The 20,616-nt window shown below is 35.3% G+C and overlaps 1 protein-coding gene across 3 annotated transcripts in view; it reads right to left on the bottom strand.

Moving 5' to 3' along the window:
* Ascc3 (activating signal cointegrator 1 complex subunit 3) overlaps positions 1–20,616 on the bottom strand; it is a 258,540-nt gene that overhangs the window by 139,241 nt on the left and 98,683 nt on the right. For all 3 annotated transcript variants that reach the window (XM_030245389.1, XM_030245388.1, NM_198007.2), the window contains 4 exons: positions 11,831–12,022; positions 11,306–11,530; positions 4,180–4,299; positions 918–1,082 (listed from right to left, as the gene is read on the bottom strand). In XM_030245389.1, coding sequence (XP_030101249.1) covers positions 918–1,082; positions 4,180–4,299; positions 11,306–11,530; positions 11,831–12,022 — 702 coding nt within the window. The remainder of the gene's footprint in view (positions 1–917; positions 1,083–4,179; positions 4,300–11,305; positions 11,531–11,830; positions 12,023–20,616) is intronic.

Here is a 20,616-nt window from a genome sequence, read left to right as displayed (position 1 = left end):
GGGAAGCAGACTTGGGAGTCATTTGCATTTAGAAACTAAGACACTAGAACTGGCCACAAAATTGAGACTCCCACACCGAGAACTATTCTTTGAAAAAAACAAAACAAAACAGAAATATTAAAAAAGGTAGTAAGTTTTCATTGCATGTTTAAAATACTAACCCTCAAAATTCCTCAGGCTGCAAGAGTCAGTGTGTCCTAGTAAATAGTTTTAACTCTACCCACTGGTTCTTAGTAAGTTGCAAATTTTGTTTTTGACTTTTAAAAAAAATTATCTTAAGGTTTCTATTGCTGTGACAAAACACTATGATGAAAAAGCAAGTTGGTGAAGAAAGGGTTTCTTCAGGTTTCACTTCCATATCACTGTTCACCATCAAAGGAAATCAAGACAGGGACTCAAGCGTGGCAGGATCCTGGAGGTAGGAGCTGATGTAGAGGATACTGCTGAAAGGCTTGCTTCCTTTGGCTTGCTCACCCTGCTTCCTTATAGAATCCAGGAACACCAGCACAGGGAAGGCACCACCCATAATGAGCCAAGCCATCCTTCATTGATTACTAATTGAGAAAATGCCTTACAGCTGGAGCTCAGGGAAGCTTTTCCTCAACTGAGGCTCCTTCCTCGCCGATGACTCTAGCTAATTCAAGCTGACACACAACCAGGCAGAACACTTCATTTCCCATTTAATACAATCTGGCATTTGTTCCTTAGGACTTAACAGTATGCTTGGCTGGTTGGCATGGAACCCAGACTATTTAAAATCTTATTTGTACATTGAGAGTATTATTGATTTAGCAAAACTATATTTTATTGTATTGAATGCTTTTGTTATTTTGCATTATCAGCATATTCTGAAGACTAGAAATTATTTAAACATAAAAATGAAGATATTGTTGCATTTGTTCCATTCAGTATATTACCTCAATGGTGTTGTATTTAATATAGAAGTGGCTGGCAGTTCTACCCAAATCAGTAGAAGAAAAATAGCCAGTTCGTTCTTCAAAACGAATCATCTTTGCTTTATCCAACTTTTGTCCAACTTCAATAAGGAGCTGTTCTCGATGCTTCCTTAGTGTTGGGTCAATCTATATGAAAGAAATATATATGTATGCATCAAACTCTTCATAAAGTTACTGCATATGCTTTCTTACAGAAATTAACATGCTTTTTCTTGAGCATTTAGAATGAAATTAAGCTCATTTTTAAAATGGCATATAAAAAAACTGAACATGTTAAAGGTATAGTATGTCGTTTTTATTAATACACAATTTGGCAACGATGTAAAATATCTCTGTAAACATGTATCATTTCTCTATAACACACGCTTTTGCTAACTTTGTGAAATAAGAGCACAGCATGCTGGCGCTGTTCTCACCTGTGGTATTACATCATGGAAAATATCCGGCTTTTTAAGTGACTGTAACTCAGTACACACTGACCAAACTTTTCACATCCCTGCTCTTCTCAGCCTCTGGGCATCTCTACAGTATTCTCAGTTTCTATGTTCCCAACACTTGGTGTTCACATGTGAGTAATATCATACAGAAGTTGTCATTCTATGTCTGTAGCATTTAATCTGTCCTATAGTCTCTCATTCCAGAGATGTGGCCACAATGCACAGGATTTAATTTTTACTGAAGAATACTATTCAGTGTATGTATGGAACACATTTTCCATGTCCATCTATCTATCAGCTGATGGACATGTGATGAGTTGTGCTCATTTTTTGGGTACTGTGAAATTTGCTGCCATGAACACAGAACTGCAGATGTCCTTTCAAAATACTGATTTCAGTTTTCATATGTGTATGCATGTATATTTTAATATTTAAGAAAAAAGAAGAGATTATTACTAAGTAAAGCTTAAAAACAACTGGTGCTATCAATTTGTACATTTTCTTCAAATATTATAGAATATAAGATAGATAATAATAAAGTTAGATATAAATTTGTTTTCTGCTATAACAAATAGGGCCTTAAAATTATTGAGCCATATTAACATTTCAAGAGGATTAGTATTAGTATTCATGGGGAAATGGGTAAGAGTGCTCTTGCCCAGTAATGATCCTTTCAAAAATACTTCAATTGTTCTTGAATAACTGTCCATGCATTTTCAAAATTCCTAATGGGAAAACTATTTTGCTTATCATAAAAATTGAAATAAAGAGGAATATTGGATATTTTTATAGTATTGAATCTATTACAATACAATCTTTGTTGTTGTTGCTTTGAACTGATGAGATCGTTTCACAATGTGCTCTAGGATGGCCTCCCCGTTATAATTCTCTTATTCTGCCCTTTTCGAAGCTCCTTTTAACAGACATGTGTGACCAAAACCTGCCCTAGTCTTTTTATAAGCAGCAATTATGTTATTAAACCAATACCTGAAAAATTACTCTTATTGTTATGCTGTATATATATTTATGTGTACCTGCATATTTATATACGTGACATATACCAAGTCTCTAAGATTCCTCTTAGCTGTAAGCAATGAAGTAAAATAAGATTTTTAATGGAGTAGAGAAATATAAAAAATAGCTTCAAAATCAAATGAGTTAATATTGCTATCATTTATAAGTCTTCTAATTGCCTGAAAAATTCACGATGTCTTTGTTTTTAATAGCTGAATAGTATTCCACCATGTAAACGGACTATATGTCATGACTCACAGGTTGAGAACCACTGTCCTATAGCCTTTCCAAAAATCACTGCCAACTTAGGATGAAGTGTTCAAATGCAGCAAGCTTCCTATGGGAAACACTTCTCATTCAACATATCACATATGCACCAAGGTAAGTCTTACCCCTTTGGACAATTTTCATAATGGCCTTAATTATCACAATCCTTTTACTTGTAATGTGAACATCCAGTGTTTTATGTTTACTGTGTATAAACTTACTGATTATAATGAAAACCTGTATCTAGCAACCAATCAATTTGTCTGTAAAATAAAGCTCTGACTTAAAAACCAGAATGAAAGCCAGGCGTGGTGGCCCATACCTTTAATCCCAGCACTGGGGAGGCAGAGGCAGGCAGATTTCTGAGTTCGAGGCCAGCCTGGTCTACAAAGTGAGTTCCAGGACAGCCAGGGCTATACAGAGAAACCCTGTCTTGAAAAACCAAAACCAACCAAACAAACAAACAAAAAAAAAACATTAAAAAAAAATCCAAAAAAACCAAAACACCACCAGAATGAAAAAATGGAAAAAAAGAAAGGTAGTGGAATACTAGGGGAAAAGCCAAATATGAAAACTCAGGTTTCAGAGTAGCATCGCTGGCACTTGTTGCTTACTTTTGGCACTAGCTGTTGTAGCTTCTGTATGAAATTTTGTGAAATCTACTGCACAGGAAAAGGATAAACAAAAGTAAAGCCCTAGCATTGGCTTTGGTAACAAGATCAGATATGTGTTATTGTAAAAGGAGAAAGATTTTGAGTTAAATTAAATCTTTTTGATAATTTTGAGTTGACATAAGTGAATATCCACATGATGATAGTGAAATAATGTTTTCATTAGACCACAACAGGATTTTTTCTGTAATTAGGAAGCACTTACAGCACAAAAGCAGAGTTCTAAAGAAAAAACAAGATCACATGGAATCTGTAAGCCATATGGACCACACAACCGTAAAGCTCAGAGGAAAGGCTGTGCCCACATGTATCCAATTCTCAGTCTGCCTATGCACTGATACATGAAAGTGATCCTGGCCTCCAAAGAGTTATGATGATAACTCATCACTGCCACCACTTAAATATTTCAGAATCGAGGGCAAAGCAACTTGATAAGGGGAACAGATTACATAGAACATAAGCCTATTATTAAAACATCATCATAAATTTCTTCCTGTCCAGTTTACTCCCAAACTAATATATCAGTTTAAAACAAACACAGCAAAATACTGGACATAGAAATCTATCTGAAAACTGCTTCATCAAAACATAATACGGATTTAATAGTATTAGTGGTAAAAGAGATTTAAAGTAATATAATTATCAGGGTCAATTTCATCTTGCTCAGCGTTATTTAAAAAACATTACAGCTCTGAAATTTTCTTCCAGTTCCCTAACTCTTTTTCAAATGAGGTGAGAGGAACAAATATTTATTTTCACATTATGAAAAGATCACACAACCCAAAAGCAAGCTTGAGCGTTTTGCTGTTTTTATTTTCCCCGTGAGCTGTGTACCTGGTACGCTTTGTGACTGATGCCGTATGCTAGCGGGTTTGCTCGCATGCGCACATAGAGGTAAGTGTAACTCATCCACCTCACTGCCTCTTCCACGTTGGTGACTGTCCCCAGCGCAATCTGCAAAACAAGAACACAGAAGACGGTAAAGCAACACATGAAAGACAAACACTACGGCAAACGCTACTTTGTCAGAAATTAGTTTTTGAAAATAGGTATTATATATTTTTTAAAAAAGGCAAGCATAATTGGTAGGCATGGTATTTTCAATTTGTTAAACATCACGGTTGCCTAGTATAATTGAAAACAGTATATTAGAAATGATATCTAAAAGCCGAATTTCTTCAATTTTATGGCTTTTGATGTTTTCCATGAATGAACTTTATTTTATATAGTATTAAAGGACTTTTGTGTTATTTGTTATTTTTCCTAATTCACTTAATATTCAATTTGTTTCTGAAATATTCAATTGAAATTGAAATATTCAATTTTTTTCTGAAAAGTTTAATATAAGTATACTAGAATAATAAAGTCCTACTATGTGCATGTACTTCCCTGCTTCTGGGCAGTAATTACTAAAAACACAGAAGGAAAGTTGGCTTTGTGTATTCAGATAGTCTTAGTACTGGGATAGACACACAACCAGAACACAATAGAAAATTGGAACCATTTCTACAAAAAAGCATGATTATACAAATTAATACTTATAATTTAAAAATATCCTGCCAAAAATGGTGACAACCACTGCCTCAATGTGGAGGTATAGCTGCAGCATGCCCTAAGTTTGAAGCTAGCCTGGCTGTAAGAGTGACAAGATTCCATCTCCAAAGCACTAACAATAAGAAAAACAAAGATGAGCCGGGCATGGTGGCGCACGCCTTTAGTCCCAGCACTTGGGAGACAGAGGCAGGCGGATTTCTGAGTTCGAGGCCAGCCTGGTCTACAAAGTGAGTTCCAGGACATCCAGGGCTATACAGAGAAACCCTGTCTCGAAACACCCCCCCTCCCCAAAAAAAAGGGAAAAAAAAGAAAAAAAAGAAAATCAAACATGAAAACAATAGTCTAACAAAACAAGAAGTGCTTTCATTATTTAAAAAGAATTTATATGTATGAACATAATAAAAAACGAATGTTTAGGTTATGTTCAGAAAGTAAATGGTATGTACAATATGGCAGTTTAATGTATTTTTGACATGTACTAACTTAAAAAAGCATCAATTAATGATTTTAAAATACAAGTAATATGAGCTCTGTTTAAAGAAAATAATTATTAGACAGTGACATTAACAGAATTTGAATGAGACACTTGTGTGACATATATGTGATTATCTAGCAGACCAACTGGAAGCAGCAGTGCTTTCTGGGAGAGTATCCCAAGTGTGAGACTTGACACCTGTAATTCTTTTATAAATCCTTAGCTCAATTTAGTAAGAGATGATTTCTGTATAAATTATTACATCTTAGAAAGAAAAAAAAACAAGGAAAGTAATAACTAAGGTACTAATATTAAAGAAACTGAAAGTTAAATTTGCTTTATTTCTATATAATTTTAGGAAGCATTTTAGAAAGTCATTTTAGCATTTATAATAGAGAAATGTCATATGTTTTAATTCCTATAATTTTAATTTTATGTAACTAATTCTATTAGATATATATGTAGATTAGCTGGTAATATAGTACAGTGGAAGAGAGTATGCTTAGTACATACAAAGCCATAGACTGAATTTTTAACAGTGTCCTACCCACTCATGCAAACCAACCGACCAAACAAACCCTAAATTTGAGTCAATAAGGAGCTACATAGTTACTAAGGAATTATAGGTGGGGCAGTCAAAAGTTTTCTATTCTGGAGCTTTAAAAAAAATTTAAAAAATGAACATGTTTGGCAGGGCAGTGATGGTGCACACTTTTAATTCTAGCACTTGGTAGGCAGAGTCTTGTGGATCTCTGTCAGTTCAAGGCCAGCCTCGTCTACAGAGCAAATTCCAGGATAGCTAAGGCTACACAGAATAGCCCTGACAGCAGCAGCAGCAGCAGTGAGGAGGAGGAGGAGGAAGAGGAGGAGGAGGAGGAGGAGGAGGAGGAAGAGAAGGAGGAGGAGGAGGAGGAGGAGGAAGAAGAGAAAGAGGAAGAGGAGGAAGAGGAGGAGGAGGAGAGGAAGGAAGGGAGAAAGAAGGGAAGGAAGGAAGGAAAGTTGAAATCTATTTGCATGTCTGAATTTCTTCAATAGAAAAATATTTCTTTACTTATATGTTTCTATATATAATCTATGAAATCTAATAACTACTTTAACCATTAAGTATTATATAGTCCTATATTGAATGGTGTTTATGAAAGAATTAAACATACTCACTGGGCACAATTGTATAATTACAGTCCTGAGGAGACTGCCCCAGGAGGATGGCTTCCAGTGAGGTTAACCTGGACTAAAGCAAGACCATACCTCAAAAAAACAAAAACTTACGCACATCCTATTACATTTCAGATGGTAATAGTGAACATGGGATATGAGAAAAACCAGTTAACACATGGTATGTTGGCAATTAACCTCTTTCCCCCTTACATCTCTACCATCCACGAGGTGAAAACATACAATTACTTCATTACTGCGCCAGAAACTCTGCAGTATTATTATTTTCCAAGTATTAGCATCCAGCTGCAGTGCTGACTTAAACTTTGCTTACTCTGCGAACCTTACTTTTCACAACTGCTACAGCTCTCACTTCCCTCTTCCTCCACTAACCTTCACTGTCTTCAAAAAGGGTTTTAAAAAGTTCAGTTGTTGACACTGGGCCTTACACATTTTGTCTTGAAATGTTCCCTTGAAAAGTTAATAAAATTAGTAAAAATGTAAATAAAAAGAAACTAGTTTGATAATGAGCAAAACCCAGACATTCCCTTTCTCCTATTTAATGTCAGATATAATGTTTGACATAGGCAGTATTGTAGGTGTTCCCCAACCAACTCCCTTCCTGCACTACACCCAATGAAATACTCTTCCTATTCAGGTAACTAAGTAGCTAAGTAACAAACTAACACGTGTGTGTGTTTGTAGGTTATAATGTCTTAGGAACTATTTTTCTTATGATCATATAACATTATTTTAACATAAAAGAAATCAAGATTTATAAAATGCAAAATAAGCTCCCTCAGTAAATTAACATGAGTAACCTGCTGATGCAGCCTCTGATAAGGTGAACAGGAGGAGGACGCAGGTATTGATCATCAGCTCAAGTAATGCAAATCCTGTAATCACTCACAAAAAGGAAAGACAGTGAACAGAAAAATACATGTTCATTCCATGGTCCTCATTGTTATGAGGCTAGTCCTTTATCGCCACCTGGTGACATAAATGAAAAGCGTCTTGTAATGATGAGAAACGTATTCCTTCTCCTTACTAGTCGGCAGTAAGCCTGTACATTCTGTACAAAGACACTTGCATAAAAGCATGGTCCTTGGACACGTGCCAGTCCCCCTGCATGAAGCTGAAATGCATAACCACTGGGATAACTACTCCAAACTCAACTCCCCTGCCTCACAGTGGATTCATACTGAACATTGGTTTTCAAACATTAGATGTGTGAATGATGAAAATCCATTAAAGGAAATATAACTCACCCCATTTTGGAAATTTAGATATATGACTTAAATTATACTTCATACCTAGTTGATATATTAAAGTTTAATATGTAAGGATATTTTAATTATTTGTATCATAGCTATGCCTTGAAAATTGATTAAAATCATATAAAATCTAAATAAGCAAGTTTATAGACATATATGTGTATATACACACACATGCATATACATGCCTTATAATACATAAAAAATGTATCTCACCCCACATTTACTTTAAGGCTAGAAGTAAGTGCAGGGGCTATCAGGGGACTATAGTAAGTCAATTGTGGTATGTGCTACATAGCAAGGTAGAATGGCATGCAATAGATTTTTCACAAGCCAACAAGATTACTATATTATAAATAAGAAGAATAAAAACTAGATACTGAAGTTGATAAGATCAGAAGAATGCCTTTCTAGGGCAAAGGACTTCCACTGGGGAATACTAGGAGGTAGAATGGGAAAACATGGTTATACTTAGGTTGGGTATATGTATAATATGCATTAGTATCTATACAGCACACATGGAATTCTTCTGAAGAATAAATATTAAAATATAGGAAAAGTATCCTAGCTTTAGAAAAATGGCTGAGATTTAAAGGGTGGCTTCCTAGAAGAAAGCAGAATAGTGACATCTTCTGAAAACTTGTTAAAAAGCTTCAAACCCTTGCTTTTCTCTCAGTGCAAACTCTCATGGACTCATAAAGAGAATGAATGCACTTGAGATCTTTCGCTTTACGGTACTGGAGTTATCTTATGAGATATCAAAGAGCAAAGATATGCATGACACATTTATGTTCAAATTATCCTTAATGCATTTGTCTAATTAGTTAAAGTTATATTCATAAATTCAAAGACATTAGAGACAACACTTTTTCCAGTTTAACTTTTCATTAATCATTGTCAGTGTTGAATCTTAACAAAGATGGGGTAAACACAAGTCCATGATCTTAATAGTACAACACAGATTCACACTATGAAATGATTTATACTTGATTTCCAGTTTTACCAAAATTAATTTCACATACAACTTGTATTATCATCAGAAAAAATAGAAAAGAAATTTCAGTAATGAGGGGAAAAATTAGCAGTGATTATACCTCACTACAAAGGCTAAAAATTTCAAAGTATGGATTCTTTTATGTATCTAAATGGAATTATGCTCATAGTGAGATGACATTTCTGAAAATAGCATTTAAGAAGTTAGTGATGAAAATATGTACCACTATTGACTTTGACTCACAGACTATGGCTAGTGTCACTGACACTAGTCTACCGCTCTATGATAAGAACAGTATTTGATTCAGTTTGTATTTCCTGCATATTTATAAAAGCACTTGGGTTTACTACTTAAAAAGTGGTCAAACATACTAGTTCTAAGTTGACTAAAATTCAGACGCCACGAGCTTTAAACTAAGCTACATAGAAATCTGTCTTCATTGGGGTGGCTACTGCTGTGATAAAACTCCATAAGCAAAGCAGCTAGGGGAGAAGGGATTCATTTTATCTTAAGCTCCAAGGAGGTCAGGGAAGACTCTGAGGCAGGAGTTGATGCAGAGACCACAGAGGAGTGTCATTTACTGGCTTGACACTGCTCACAGTGAACTGGGCCTCCGACTTCCCATAGCCCTTTGGTGAGGTCATTTCCTCAACTGAGGTTCCCTCTTTCAAATGGAGTATCTAGCCTCAAGGGGACATAAGATCCGGCTCGCACAACCTTTTTGCACTGTAAAAGGCAGAGAACCTATTGCTGATATTTTAAAAAATATTTAGTCTAGATCATGGGAAAAAGCAAAGTACCAATACCAGGAAATAAATTCAGTTTAACTTACTACATTTTATCTAAGATGTGCCAAATATAAGCTCAATAAAATAAACTAGATTTAATGGACCTGTGTATCCGAATACTATTTTCAAAACTCAACTTCAAGTGACCTTGAAGTGCTAGAGATATCCAAGCATATTGCTGGGCATTATGACTGAAAAAAATAAGAGAATGTTTTTAAGGCATGAAAGTTATTTATATTCAATCATATTCAAAAACAAGGACTGAAACTGAGCTATTACATATTGTCTTGGAGTCAAATTTATCTACTAATCTTTTTTAACTATCCTGTAATTTTCTTAGTAGAAAATAAAGCCTTTCATTACCCTCCCCCTTTCATTTATAACAGACTTTTAGTAGTGTTATCTGCATGTACCATGTGTGTCATGGCATACATGTGGAGGTCAGAAGATAATGTGCAGTAGTTAGTTGGTTATTTCCCTCTACCACGTGGGTCCTGAGGAACAAAGGAACAAACTCAAGTCCTAGGTTTTGATACAAGTGCCTTGTCCCACTGGCTATCTACCTGCCCCTTTTTCTGACGTCATATAGAGCTTTCACAAAGTTTCTTTGTGTTTTGTTTTTGTTTTTATTTTTGCAGCAGCCTGGCACCCAATGTATTCTTTCCCTCTGAACCCTTCAGCCACATATGCAATTCTTTGGATGCCACTGCACTGTGCTTCCAAGAGTTCTGATCCTCCTTTGGCCACTATTCTTAACAGAGAACTGTGTGTTTGCTTTTCAAACTCTTGAGAGAAAACATGAATAATACAAGCAGGATGTCGGGGACACTTCTATAATCCATTAAGAAGGACATGGCATAAGACTAGCATACATTGTGACTGTGAGTATATCCTTCATTTAGTTCATGCTCACATAAAACCTACTGAAATAATTTAGACAACTTCAGGCTATGAAAGGAAACTGGTATAGGAAAATACACAATAACACAGCAATAATTAAGAATGCATGGAAACTGAAAACAGTTAATCTTCGACATATATACATTCTAAATTGTTAAAAATGTTCACATTCTTTGCCACTTAAGATGCTAGATACTCAGGCTGCTTAGATCAGTTAGGTTTGAGCACAGAAGCTGCACAAACACATATGCAAAACAAATTGTGATACTCAAGCTCAAATCTCAGTTTTATATAATTTGTATAAAATATTTATAAGAAAGCTACCAAACGATCTAATAAAGTAACTTTATAAATCTAGTAAATTTTATTAGAAAAGCAAAATAAAATGCACATTGTTACTATTGCTATTTCCCTCACCTCTATAAGGTAGCTTAGATTTCTGATATATAGTTAGCAACAAGCTCCCATTAGTCTCATGAATTTTTTACACTGCTGTGAATTAAGCAACATTCTGCCATTTATCCTATTATTTTCTCTACTTTTAAAGATGTAATTTTAAATGAGAGAGAGTGTGTGTGTGTGTGTGTGTGTGTGTGCACAAGCAAACAGATGCCAGAAAAGGCCACAAGCAGGTGTCAGATTCCTTGGGGCTGTCCTTTCAGGGCAGTTGGGTAGGAACCAAACCCAGGTGTTTTGCAGAGCAGTGAGCACCCTTAACAACCGAGCCATCCCGGCAGCCTCTATTTTGTCTCTTTCCCTCACTACAGTCCTCATACTACAAATAAACAACCAACTCAATCTTTTACTTCCAAGTTCTTACCTCTGCATTTAGGTTATCTGCAAGACTTTCCAGAAACTGACTCTCAATTGGGTTTTGTTGAGTGAGCAAACTGAGGTAATGGCTGAGTTTATCGTGGGTTGTTATAATGATTCCTTCCCCAAATTTGTCAAATTGCGGTCGTCCAGCTCGGCCAAATATCTGCATGACATCTAAAATTCCAAGGTCAACAAAGGAGCCTCTTTTGGCAGCGTATATTTGTGTTCCCTAGATGAGGAAAAGTTAATAAAATTTACATAAGCACACACATATAATCCTGAAGAGCTGGAACCTGAAATTGGGCAAATATGGGAAGATTCCAAAAGCATACTTTAAATAATCCCTTCATCAGGTAGGATAGAGTTAAATTCTTTAATATAAACTAGACTTTTACCGGAGAAAATAATTCTGGCTAAAACAACATTCAGTCAATGAAACAGACAAATGACAAAATTTTTCTAACTAAATCAATTCAGGAGCTTGCTTTGACAGACACAAATCCATGTGCAAAGGGAGGTAAGCTCCTACCTTAATAACCACGGCATGTGCAGGAAGATTGACACCCCAGGCTAATGTGGCTGTACAGACTAGGACTTTGATATGCCCATTTGAAAACAAATTTTCAACCAAATTTCTGTCTTGCCGAAGCATCCCGGCATGATGAATGCTAAAGCCATCGGAGAATAATTCTCGCACTTGCTTATTTCTTGACTTTTGTACCTAGAAATTAAAAAAAAAAACCATAAAAGGCAGTTAATTATCACTTAACAGCAATTGCTATACCTTATACATGCTGAATGAGTTTATCAAAGAAAGCAAAATTATTTTAATGTTTCCTAAGGTATAACTTGGTAACAGTGATTTATACAAATATCATCTTGTGTCTTAAAATTTTGGAGGAAGCCCACAGTGTTCATCTACAGCTGTGTTCATGTTGCTCTTTGGTAGGAAGATATTGGATCACATTTCCTCCACAACCATACATCTACTTTGAATGCACTAAGTTCCTTGTTAGTATCTATTCTTCAGACTGGTTTGAACTTGTGGGCTCTGCATAAGTTTACACCAAAGACTGTATAAACTAACTGATGAAACTCACTAAAGTATTTTTTATGAAATTGGAGGTGTTAGTGTAATACTTTTGAAAGATGTTTAATAATAATACCTTTTGGGGGGATCTTATATCTTTATTATTGTTTTGGAAAAAGTCTTATTGTCAATAAGAGCTTATTTTTGAGTAATTTTTCAATATATGACTATATCAGGGAATGAGAGGTCAGGAAGCTGGGGTTCTAATCCAGGCTTTGCCATAATGATTGCATCGTGGGTCACTTACATCTTTTTCTAATTTCTAGGCAATCAACTAAAGAAAAGATCACTTCATAAATTCTGCTTATAGGTTGGGTATAATAAATTAGTAAACTGCACCACCTAGTGGCCAACAAAATAAATGACAACTTACACAATCCCAAAGACAATATACACCTAACAAAATGCAAATATACTCTTAATTTATATTTGTGTAGAAAACATTGCAAACTTTATGTGTAACTAAAGATTTATGGTTTGAATTTGCAATGTCTACCACAGGCCATGTTCAGAGTACTTGGACCATATCTGTGACACTACTGGAAAGTAATGGAGCATTTATGAGATGGAGCTGATCAGTGTCCGCGGGCCTTTAAGAGCATTAGTTTGGTCCCCTAGTCCAGGCCACTGCCATATAAGGAATTTCTGTTGCACACTCCAGTTTCCCTTAACCTCGTGATCCCTTCCCTATTATTATGGCCTACAACTCTTTGAAACAGAGCTGAAATATATCTTTCCTCCCACAAGTTATTTTTGGCATGTATCTATCTGGTCACAGAGATGTCAAGTAATAAATGTACTATACTGGAATCACATTGCCTTTTTTGTTTAGAGCTGAGATATTATTTTTAATTTTACGAAGCATCTATTATGAATATCAAAGACCATGGAAGTATTCGATAAGAGGTAACAGAGTTCCTTCTGAAGCCAAAATAGGAGGGAGGCCACTTGACCAATTCCACTTCTCTAACATTAAGACACAAGCACTCAGAGCACTCAGAGCACTCAGAGCTAACCGTCAGTGCAACTGTACTGAAGGATGCTGCCTGCTTCTGCTGAGCCTGCCTGTAGAGTGCCTGTACTAGAATAGCCAGACACACTTGTTATCAATGTAGAGTCCAGTGACAAACCTGAGTTAGGACAACGATAATACACGTTGTCTCACACACACACACACACACACACACACACTCTTTGCTTTTTTTTATTCTGGAACAGATTGCTAAGAATTTATAAAAATTAAATTGAAAAGTAAATATAATTTTAATTTCATTTTAAGTCATCAGTTTGCTGCCTAACATTATGTAATAGATTCATAGCTCAGCAATATATGTGAGTGCACACCACTGTGCAATTTCATGACATTGAACTTACAGCTCTTGTTAAATTATGCCATTCTTCTGCATAAAGTGGACAGCTCATTGTCACTTTAAGTTTCTCTGGCTTCTTTTTTTAAAACAACATTTTAACTGAAATGCATTCATAGAATATAGTACTGGGGTTAAAAAGATATTTCCTGGGGCTGGTGAGATGGCTCAGTGGTTAAGAGCACCTCCCAGTGCTCCCAGGGACTAGACTACCAACCAAGGAGTGTACAGGGAGGGAATCCATGGCTCCAGATAGATATGATGGCCTTGTCTGAAATCTGTGGGAGAGGAAGCCCTATGGAGGTTTGATGCCCCAGTGTAGGGGGATGCTGGAGTGGTGGGTAGGTGGGGAGTACCCTCATAGAGGCAAAGGGGAAGGAGGGGAGGACAGATGTTAAATGGGGGATTGTGGAGGGGAAACCAGGAAGTGAAATATCATTTGAGATGCAAGCAAATGGAATGACTATTTAAAAAAAAAATAAGAAAGAAAAAAATTACTGTAACAAATTAATGAAACACAGTAAAGAATCAGAAAAAGGGAAGAGAATTTATACTAGAATAAAAAAAGAACAAATAAAAGTAAAACAATAAATATCACATAATTTGCAGGCCAGTGAAAAAAGACAAAAACACAAACTACTTATCATATAAAGAATCTATGACAAAAACATGTGTGCAAAGCTCTGTCTTTGTACTGTAGGCAATATGAGAGAAGTCTCAGAAACTGAGTCAAATAAAAATGACCACTTCTATATTAAATCTTAAAGCAACAGGAAACCCCCCACCCCAAGGATTATATAGGAAGAATCACAGAATTATTGGAGTTATTTTCAGAGATTAAATAGCGAAACAAACTTTTAAAAGGCTTGAGACATCATGGAGGAAACAGGCATGCTCTTTATATAATATATACATTGAAATAAAAGATCTTCTACATGGAAAATAATCATGAATAAAAAATATCTGATTTTATGTGCAATCTCCTGTGCAAAGAACATGAACCATTTAAAGAAAATGAAATATAAATGTCTAAGTTAGTGCTTCTGAAAATCTATGAGCATGGCAATCATCAAATTATCTTTAGAACGTTTAAGGTTTTCATTATTCTTTTTTTTTAATGTGTGTGTGTCGGGACACTGGGAGTTCAGAGAAGGGTGTCATCCTCCAGGAACAACAGCTACAGGCAGTTGTAAGAAAGCTGATACTAGCACTAGAAACCAAACCCCAGTTTCTACAGGGGCAGTATGTGTTCTAAATTTGCAGAGCCATCACTTTAGCCTTAAATATATTTAGTTTTTTGGTTTTGTTTTGTTTCTTTTACAATTTACTAGAGATAAAAATAGTTAATTTTATCTGGCAAGCTTTTTTTTTCCACTCCAACTTGTTTGCCTGTTTTATTTCTGCTTTTTCTTATACGCTAGCTAAAAATGTCATGTTTAGTTTGTTATTGAATTTTTAAGTGTATACATCATAACAGCTATAATACTCTGCTATGGCTGCGACTATTATTTTCCCAACTTGATTATTGCTTTACAGCTCATTGTCTTATGGTTCTGTCTTTTGATTTAAATCCTGTTGTAGCCCTCATCCTTTTAAGCTATTATTTTCCTCCTCACTTCTTTCCAAGTTTTTACAGCATTCATTTTAGTCAAGTGAACTAATAATACATTTCATTTTAATCGAAAAACCCAAGACACAAATGCTCTTGCCACTGCATGCAATATTAAGTGAAATTTAAAATTTATAGTTAGAAAGTGAAATTAAAATCCACATTTGATTAGATTCAAACCCTTTATTCTATATGGGATTACTGTCAAGCTTCTAAAACCCAACTAATTAGGCAGTAATTTTTTAAAGTAATTTTCTATAGCTTTATCTGTAAAAATACTAAAAACAAACAAGATATCCCTTTTAATATCTTTCTACATGGCTGTAACTAACAGCAGAATTACTATATTACCTGGCATCACAAAAAAAGGCTGGTGACCTATTAGATGATATTTCACATATGCATAAAGTAAAAACTAAAAGTAAAGGGAGGGATTTTATTTTTACCTACTATCTTTCTTTACTAATCAGAAATTAAAAAAAATTTCTAATATTACATGGCCATAGTGATAGATGAATGAAAATGTTAAAACAAAAATAAAGTTATTAATACTATCACAGTTTATAACAAAGTTGAATCAACTTCAGCTGCCACTACTTCAGCAAAGACTAAGAAAACACAGTTTATTGGTATAAAAAGAAAATAAAGTCATAAAATTATGCTCTAAATTAGCTTTCAGATACATGTTACTCTAATTTGTTCAACAGAAACTTCAAGTTAGTTTCTTTAGTTTTTCCATATGATGGGCCATTTTCAACTGAGAGAAATATTCAATATGGTATATACTTAAAAACAAAACAAACAAAACCTAGATGCAGATTAGTAACAATAAGTAAGAGAAAGTAGTCAATAAATAAGTGGATAGGAATACTAAATCTAGTGATAGAATATTTAAAGTTTGTGTGTGTGTATATGAAAAAACTTTGTCTCTAAAAAGTCAAGTTCTTATGTAAGACAAAATCTGATGATTCTAAAAGAATCCATTTAATTTAAAATGAAAACACAATTAAAAACAATGATTTAATAATGAAAATATCTGTCACCCAAATGATTTTTTTACTTCTACAAGCACAAGTGTCAAGTCCTTCTCGAGGTCTATTTCCGGCTTAACAGTCTCTTTGTGGGGAATAACATTCAGGTTAACTGTATATATATTGTTTATTATCCTATCAGGGGAGACAAGACGGTTTTGTTTTGGGTTTAACTATTTATACTAAAATAGTCATATAAAGTAAAACTTTATAAAGAAGTACTTTTGAAGAAGTGATGGCTCAGCAGTTATGAGCACTATTGTTGTTCTGAGAACCTATGTTTGATACACAGTACCCATATGATGGGTCACAACCATCTATATTTGCTTCAGCAGATCAGATACTTTCTTCTGCCCTCTGTGGGTACTCCATCCATGTGGTACACAAATAGGAAAAAAGGTCCGTACATATAAACTAAATTACTCTTATTTTGTTTTGGTTGTGATTTTGAATTCTGAGGCAGGATTTCCCTATGTGGTCCGGGATGACCTAGAATTTACGCTGTAGATCAGCTTGTCCTCAAACTCATAAAGGTCCACCTGCCTCTGCCTCTCAGATGCTTGGATTGAAGGCATGTACCACCAGGACCAGCTCCTAATTTCATTTTTACAAAGTGCTTTCAAAGGCACTCAGTGAATCATAAACTGCAAGAGAGAGTTAGGACTAGGGTTAGAGGTTAGGATTTAGGTTAAGGAATCACTGTGGCAAAGAAGAGCTATGAGAGAAGTGGGACCACTCAGCCAGGGAGAGAGAAAGGAGGGGAAAAGATAATAAGGCCTAACTAAAAGTCACTGGCAAAGTATTTACTTGTGCTTGTAGAAGTAAAAAAATCATTTGGGTGACAGATATTTTCATTATTAAACCATTGTTTTTAATTGTGTTTTCATCTCTGCTTCAGGAGAGAAGTCTTTAAAATTAAATACAATGATACCAATCAAATGAGAAAATTAAAACAAAAGCACTTATGTTGCTTTTCTTTTAGGATTGAAAGTATATACAAAGTAATTTTGGGGTACCTATTACTAAATACATGTAGGACTGACAGCGGTACACAGGGCAATGTTCCTTGAAAATAAAAAATAAATAAAGGCATTCATTCTTGCAAAAAATAAATCCAATAACAACTGGGTCAGGGTGAAAATACTAAGCATCACAAAATTACTTGGAAATATAATAAAACGACTAAAGATGTACACATCTACTTACCTGTATCTATTTTACTACACTAAACTTTCAAATTCTCAGTATTATTTCTTTTTCAGAATAGGTACTTGTGAGTAACTGTAAGTGCACACTGTTAAGAATGTTTCATGCTGTATGTGAATTTCTTACAGACATGCCATTTCAAAGGCTAGGAATAGTATAAACCTACATAACTATGGCATGAGGACTGGATAAATTAAAAAGGCAATAAAAGAATGCCTGGCACTAGCAAGCACTTCAAAAATGCTGAACAATATTATGACTATTAAATGGTAAGAATGAAATATCTACAAGAGAAGCAGCTTTAAGGACTGGGAGTTAGGAAGGAGCCAGAAGTAAACAGGGTGGCTCTCAAGTCTTGGCTTTTAAACACAATGGAGTTGATTTTTAAAGAAATAAAACAAGACTTGTGAATAGCAAGCTTCCTTTCAAAGATTCTCACAAGCTCATGATTGATAAATTTAAGTACAATCCCCCCCCCAAAAAAAACCCAAAAACCCACAAACTACAAAATAAATGCTATATAGCAGGGCATTATAAAAAGAGATAAAATTTTTGAATACATTGTATGGCTCCAAACTGAAAGAGAATCTGATTTACAAAACAAGCATCAGGTGTAAAAATCGAGTTAAAATTTAAAACTTTAAAGACAATGGTGACACCTACATTGTTGGAATGACAATATATCCTTTTCTAAGGCAGTACCTGTGAGATATGTTCACTAAGGCAGTACATGTGAAATACGTCACTAAAGTGGAAAATGTGAGATACATTCTCTCAGTGTAACGGTTATTCTTAGTTGTCAACATTACTATACCTGGCATTAAGAAAAACCCAAGTTGCTCAGTATACCTGTGAGGGGTTTTTCTAAAGTAAATCATTTAAAATAGGAAGGTCCACATCTAATATAGAAGTGGCAAAGCATAACTTTAATCTATATCTTTTGAGATGGGAATTTAGAGCTTTAATTGCGGCTATACCTTCAGGTGGTAGTCTATACAAAGGATGTGGAAGAAGGAAGTGGGCTCTCTCTTTGCTTTGCCCTTACCCTTACTTCCCTTGCAAGTCTGTCCCTTCACTGGCATTAAAGGCTACTACTTTGGAATTCCAGCATACACTGAAAACTAGCTGAGACATAAAGCCTCTTGGACTGATAATTAGACTCTTCATTGTTACACAGTCATTGGTAGATTAGTTAGACCACACACAGCCTGTAAGCCACTCTAATAAATATATAAAGAGAAACATTCTATCAGTTCAACAAGTTACTCTAACAAATTCTATTTCTGTCTGTCCAGTCGTCTGTCTGTCCATCCATTTATCCATCCAACCTATCAGTTCTGTTCTTCCAGATACCCCTGACTAAGGGATATACTAGGGCGTATAAACGTGCATAGCATTAGGTTTGTAAGCTTATAGCCACTAAGCTAACAGTCTGTTAAACCCTGTCACAAACACATTTGAACATAATTACTCTGTGCCAATTGAAATCTTATGTAAGGAACAAAAGTATTTAGTAGTTTCTATTATACCTACCCAGTCTACAGTAGCAAAAGAAAACAGCTAAAAATAATAAAAGGATAATACTGGCTGTGCCGTAAAACATTTTAAGAATCACGGGTGTGCCTGACCACCAAGGCCTATCTTGATCAAAATTGTCAGTAAAATTGACATAAAGAAAAATCTGCTAAAAAATAATCATAAGATACTGTTGCTATTCAAATCACTTAGAGCAGTACTTTTAAATTGTAATGGGGAGACAGGAATTTGGATTGCATGTAAATTTTGATATGGAAGCCAGAGGCTTTGTTTTCTTAACAAGGTTGCAAATAGCCCCACTATTTGAAAGTCCTTTGTATATTCAAGAAGCAGTAAGACATTATTCTCAGGATCTTTTTCCATTCCTAATGATCTTATGTAGGCTATATTTGGCAATGTTAACTTTAGAAGCTAAAAGAGGGAAAGTTAAATTATTCTAATTTATCAAATTTTAAAATAAAAATAAACCCACTAGATATTAACATATTTTATAAATACAAACTCATTTTATAGCTGAGCTGTATTTTAAAAGGTAGAAATAAACATTTCAGTTATAGAAATGATAAATGAATATATTATTCATTCACACCCTTTAAAAGATAATTGAGACTCTATCTCAAAAAGCCTAACAAAAATCCCCCAAAAAAGAAAACAAAGAACAAAAAAAAAACCAAACCAATCAAACCAAAACCAACCAGCAAAAAACAAAACAAAAAACAAAAAAACCAAAAAACAAAAAACCACTAGTTAGAAGATGAATAAGAACAAGGTACTTATCTGAAGGAAAATACCCAATGAAACCCTTTACTTTTTATGTGTGCTAACTAGTGTTGTGTCAACTTGACACACATCCTAGAGTTATCTGAAAGGAGGGAACCTTAATTGAGAAAATACCTCCACAAGAGACATTTTCTCATTAAAGTATATTCTTTTTTTTTCTTTCCATTTTTTATTAGGTATTTAGCTCATTTACATTTCCAATGCTATACCAAAAGTCCCCCATACCCACCCACTCCCACTCCCCTACCCGCCCACTCCCCCTTTTTGGCCCTGGCGTTCCCCTGTTCTGGGGCATATAAAGTTTGTGTGTCCAATGGGCCTCTCTTTCCAGTGATGGCCTAAAGTATATTCTTAACTAGTGATTAATGAGGAAGGGCCTAGCCCATTGTGGCTGGTCCTATCCCTGGGATGGTCCTCTGTTCTGACTCAAAGGGATGGACTTAGATGAAATGCCCTACAGTAGAGAGAGACAACTTGTAGAGCTTGCCTCCAGCAGAAAGACAGGGCATCCAGTGAGGGATGGGGTTGCCCTTCCACAGTCAAAAACTCTGACCCACAATTGTTCCTGTCTGAAAGAACTGCAGGGACAAAGATGGAGAAGAGCCCGAGGAAAAGGAGTTCCAGCCACAGGCCCAAAGTGGGATCCAGCTCATGGGGTGGCCCTAAGACCTGACCTACTACTTAGACTATGGAGTG

The sequence above is a fragment of the Mus musculus genome, chromosome 10 (assembly GCF_000001635.26).
Source record: "Mus musculus strain C57BL/6J chromosome 10, GRCm38.p6 C57BL/6J".
NCBI classification, from domain to species: domain Eukaryota; kingdom Metazoa; phylum Chordata; class Mammalia; order Rodentia; family Muridae; genus Mus; species Mus musculus.
This window is presented reverse-complemented; position numbering and strand designations above follow the sequence as displayed.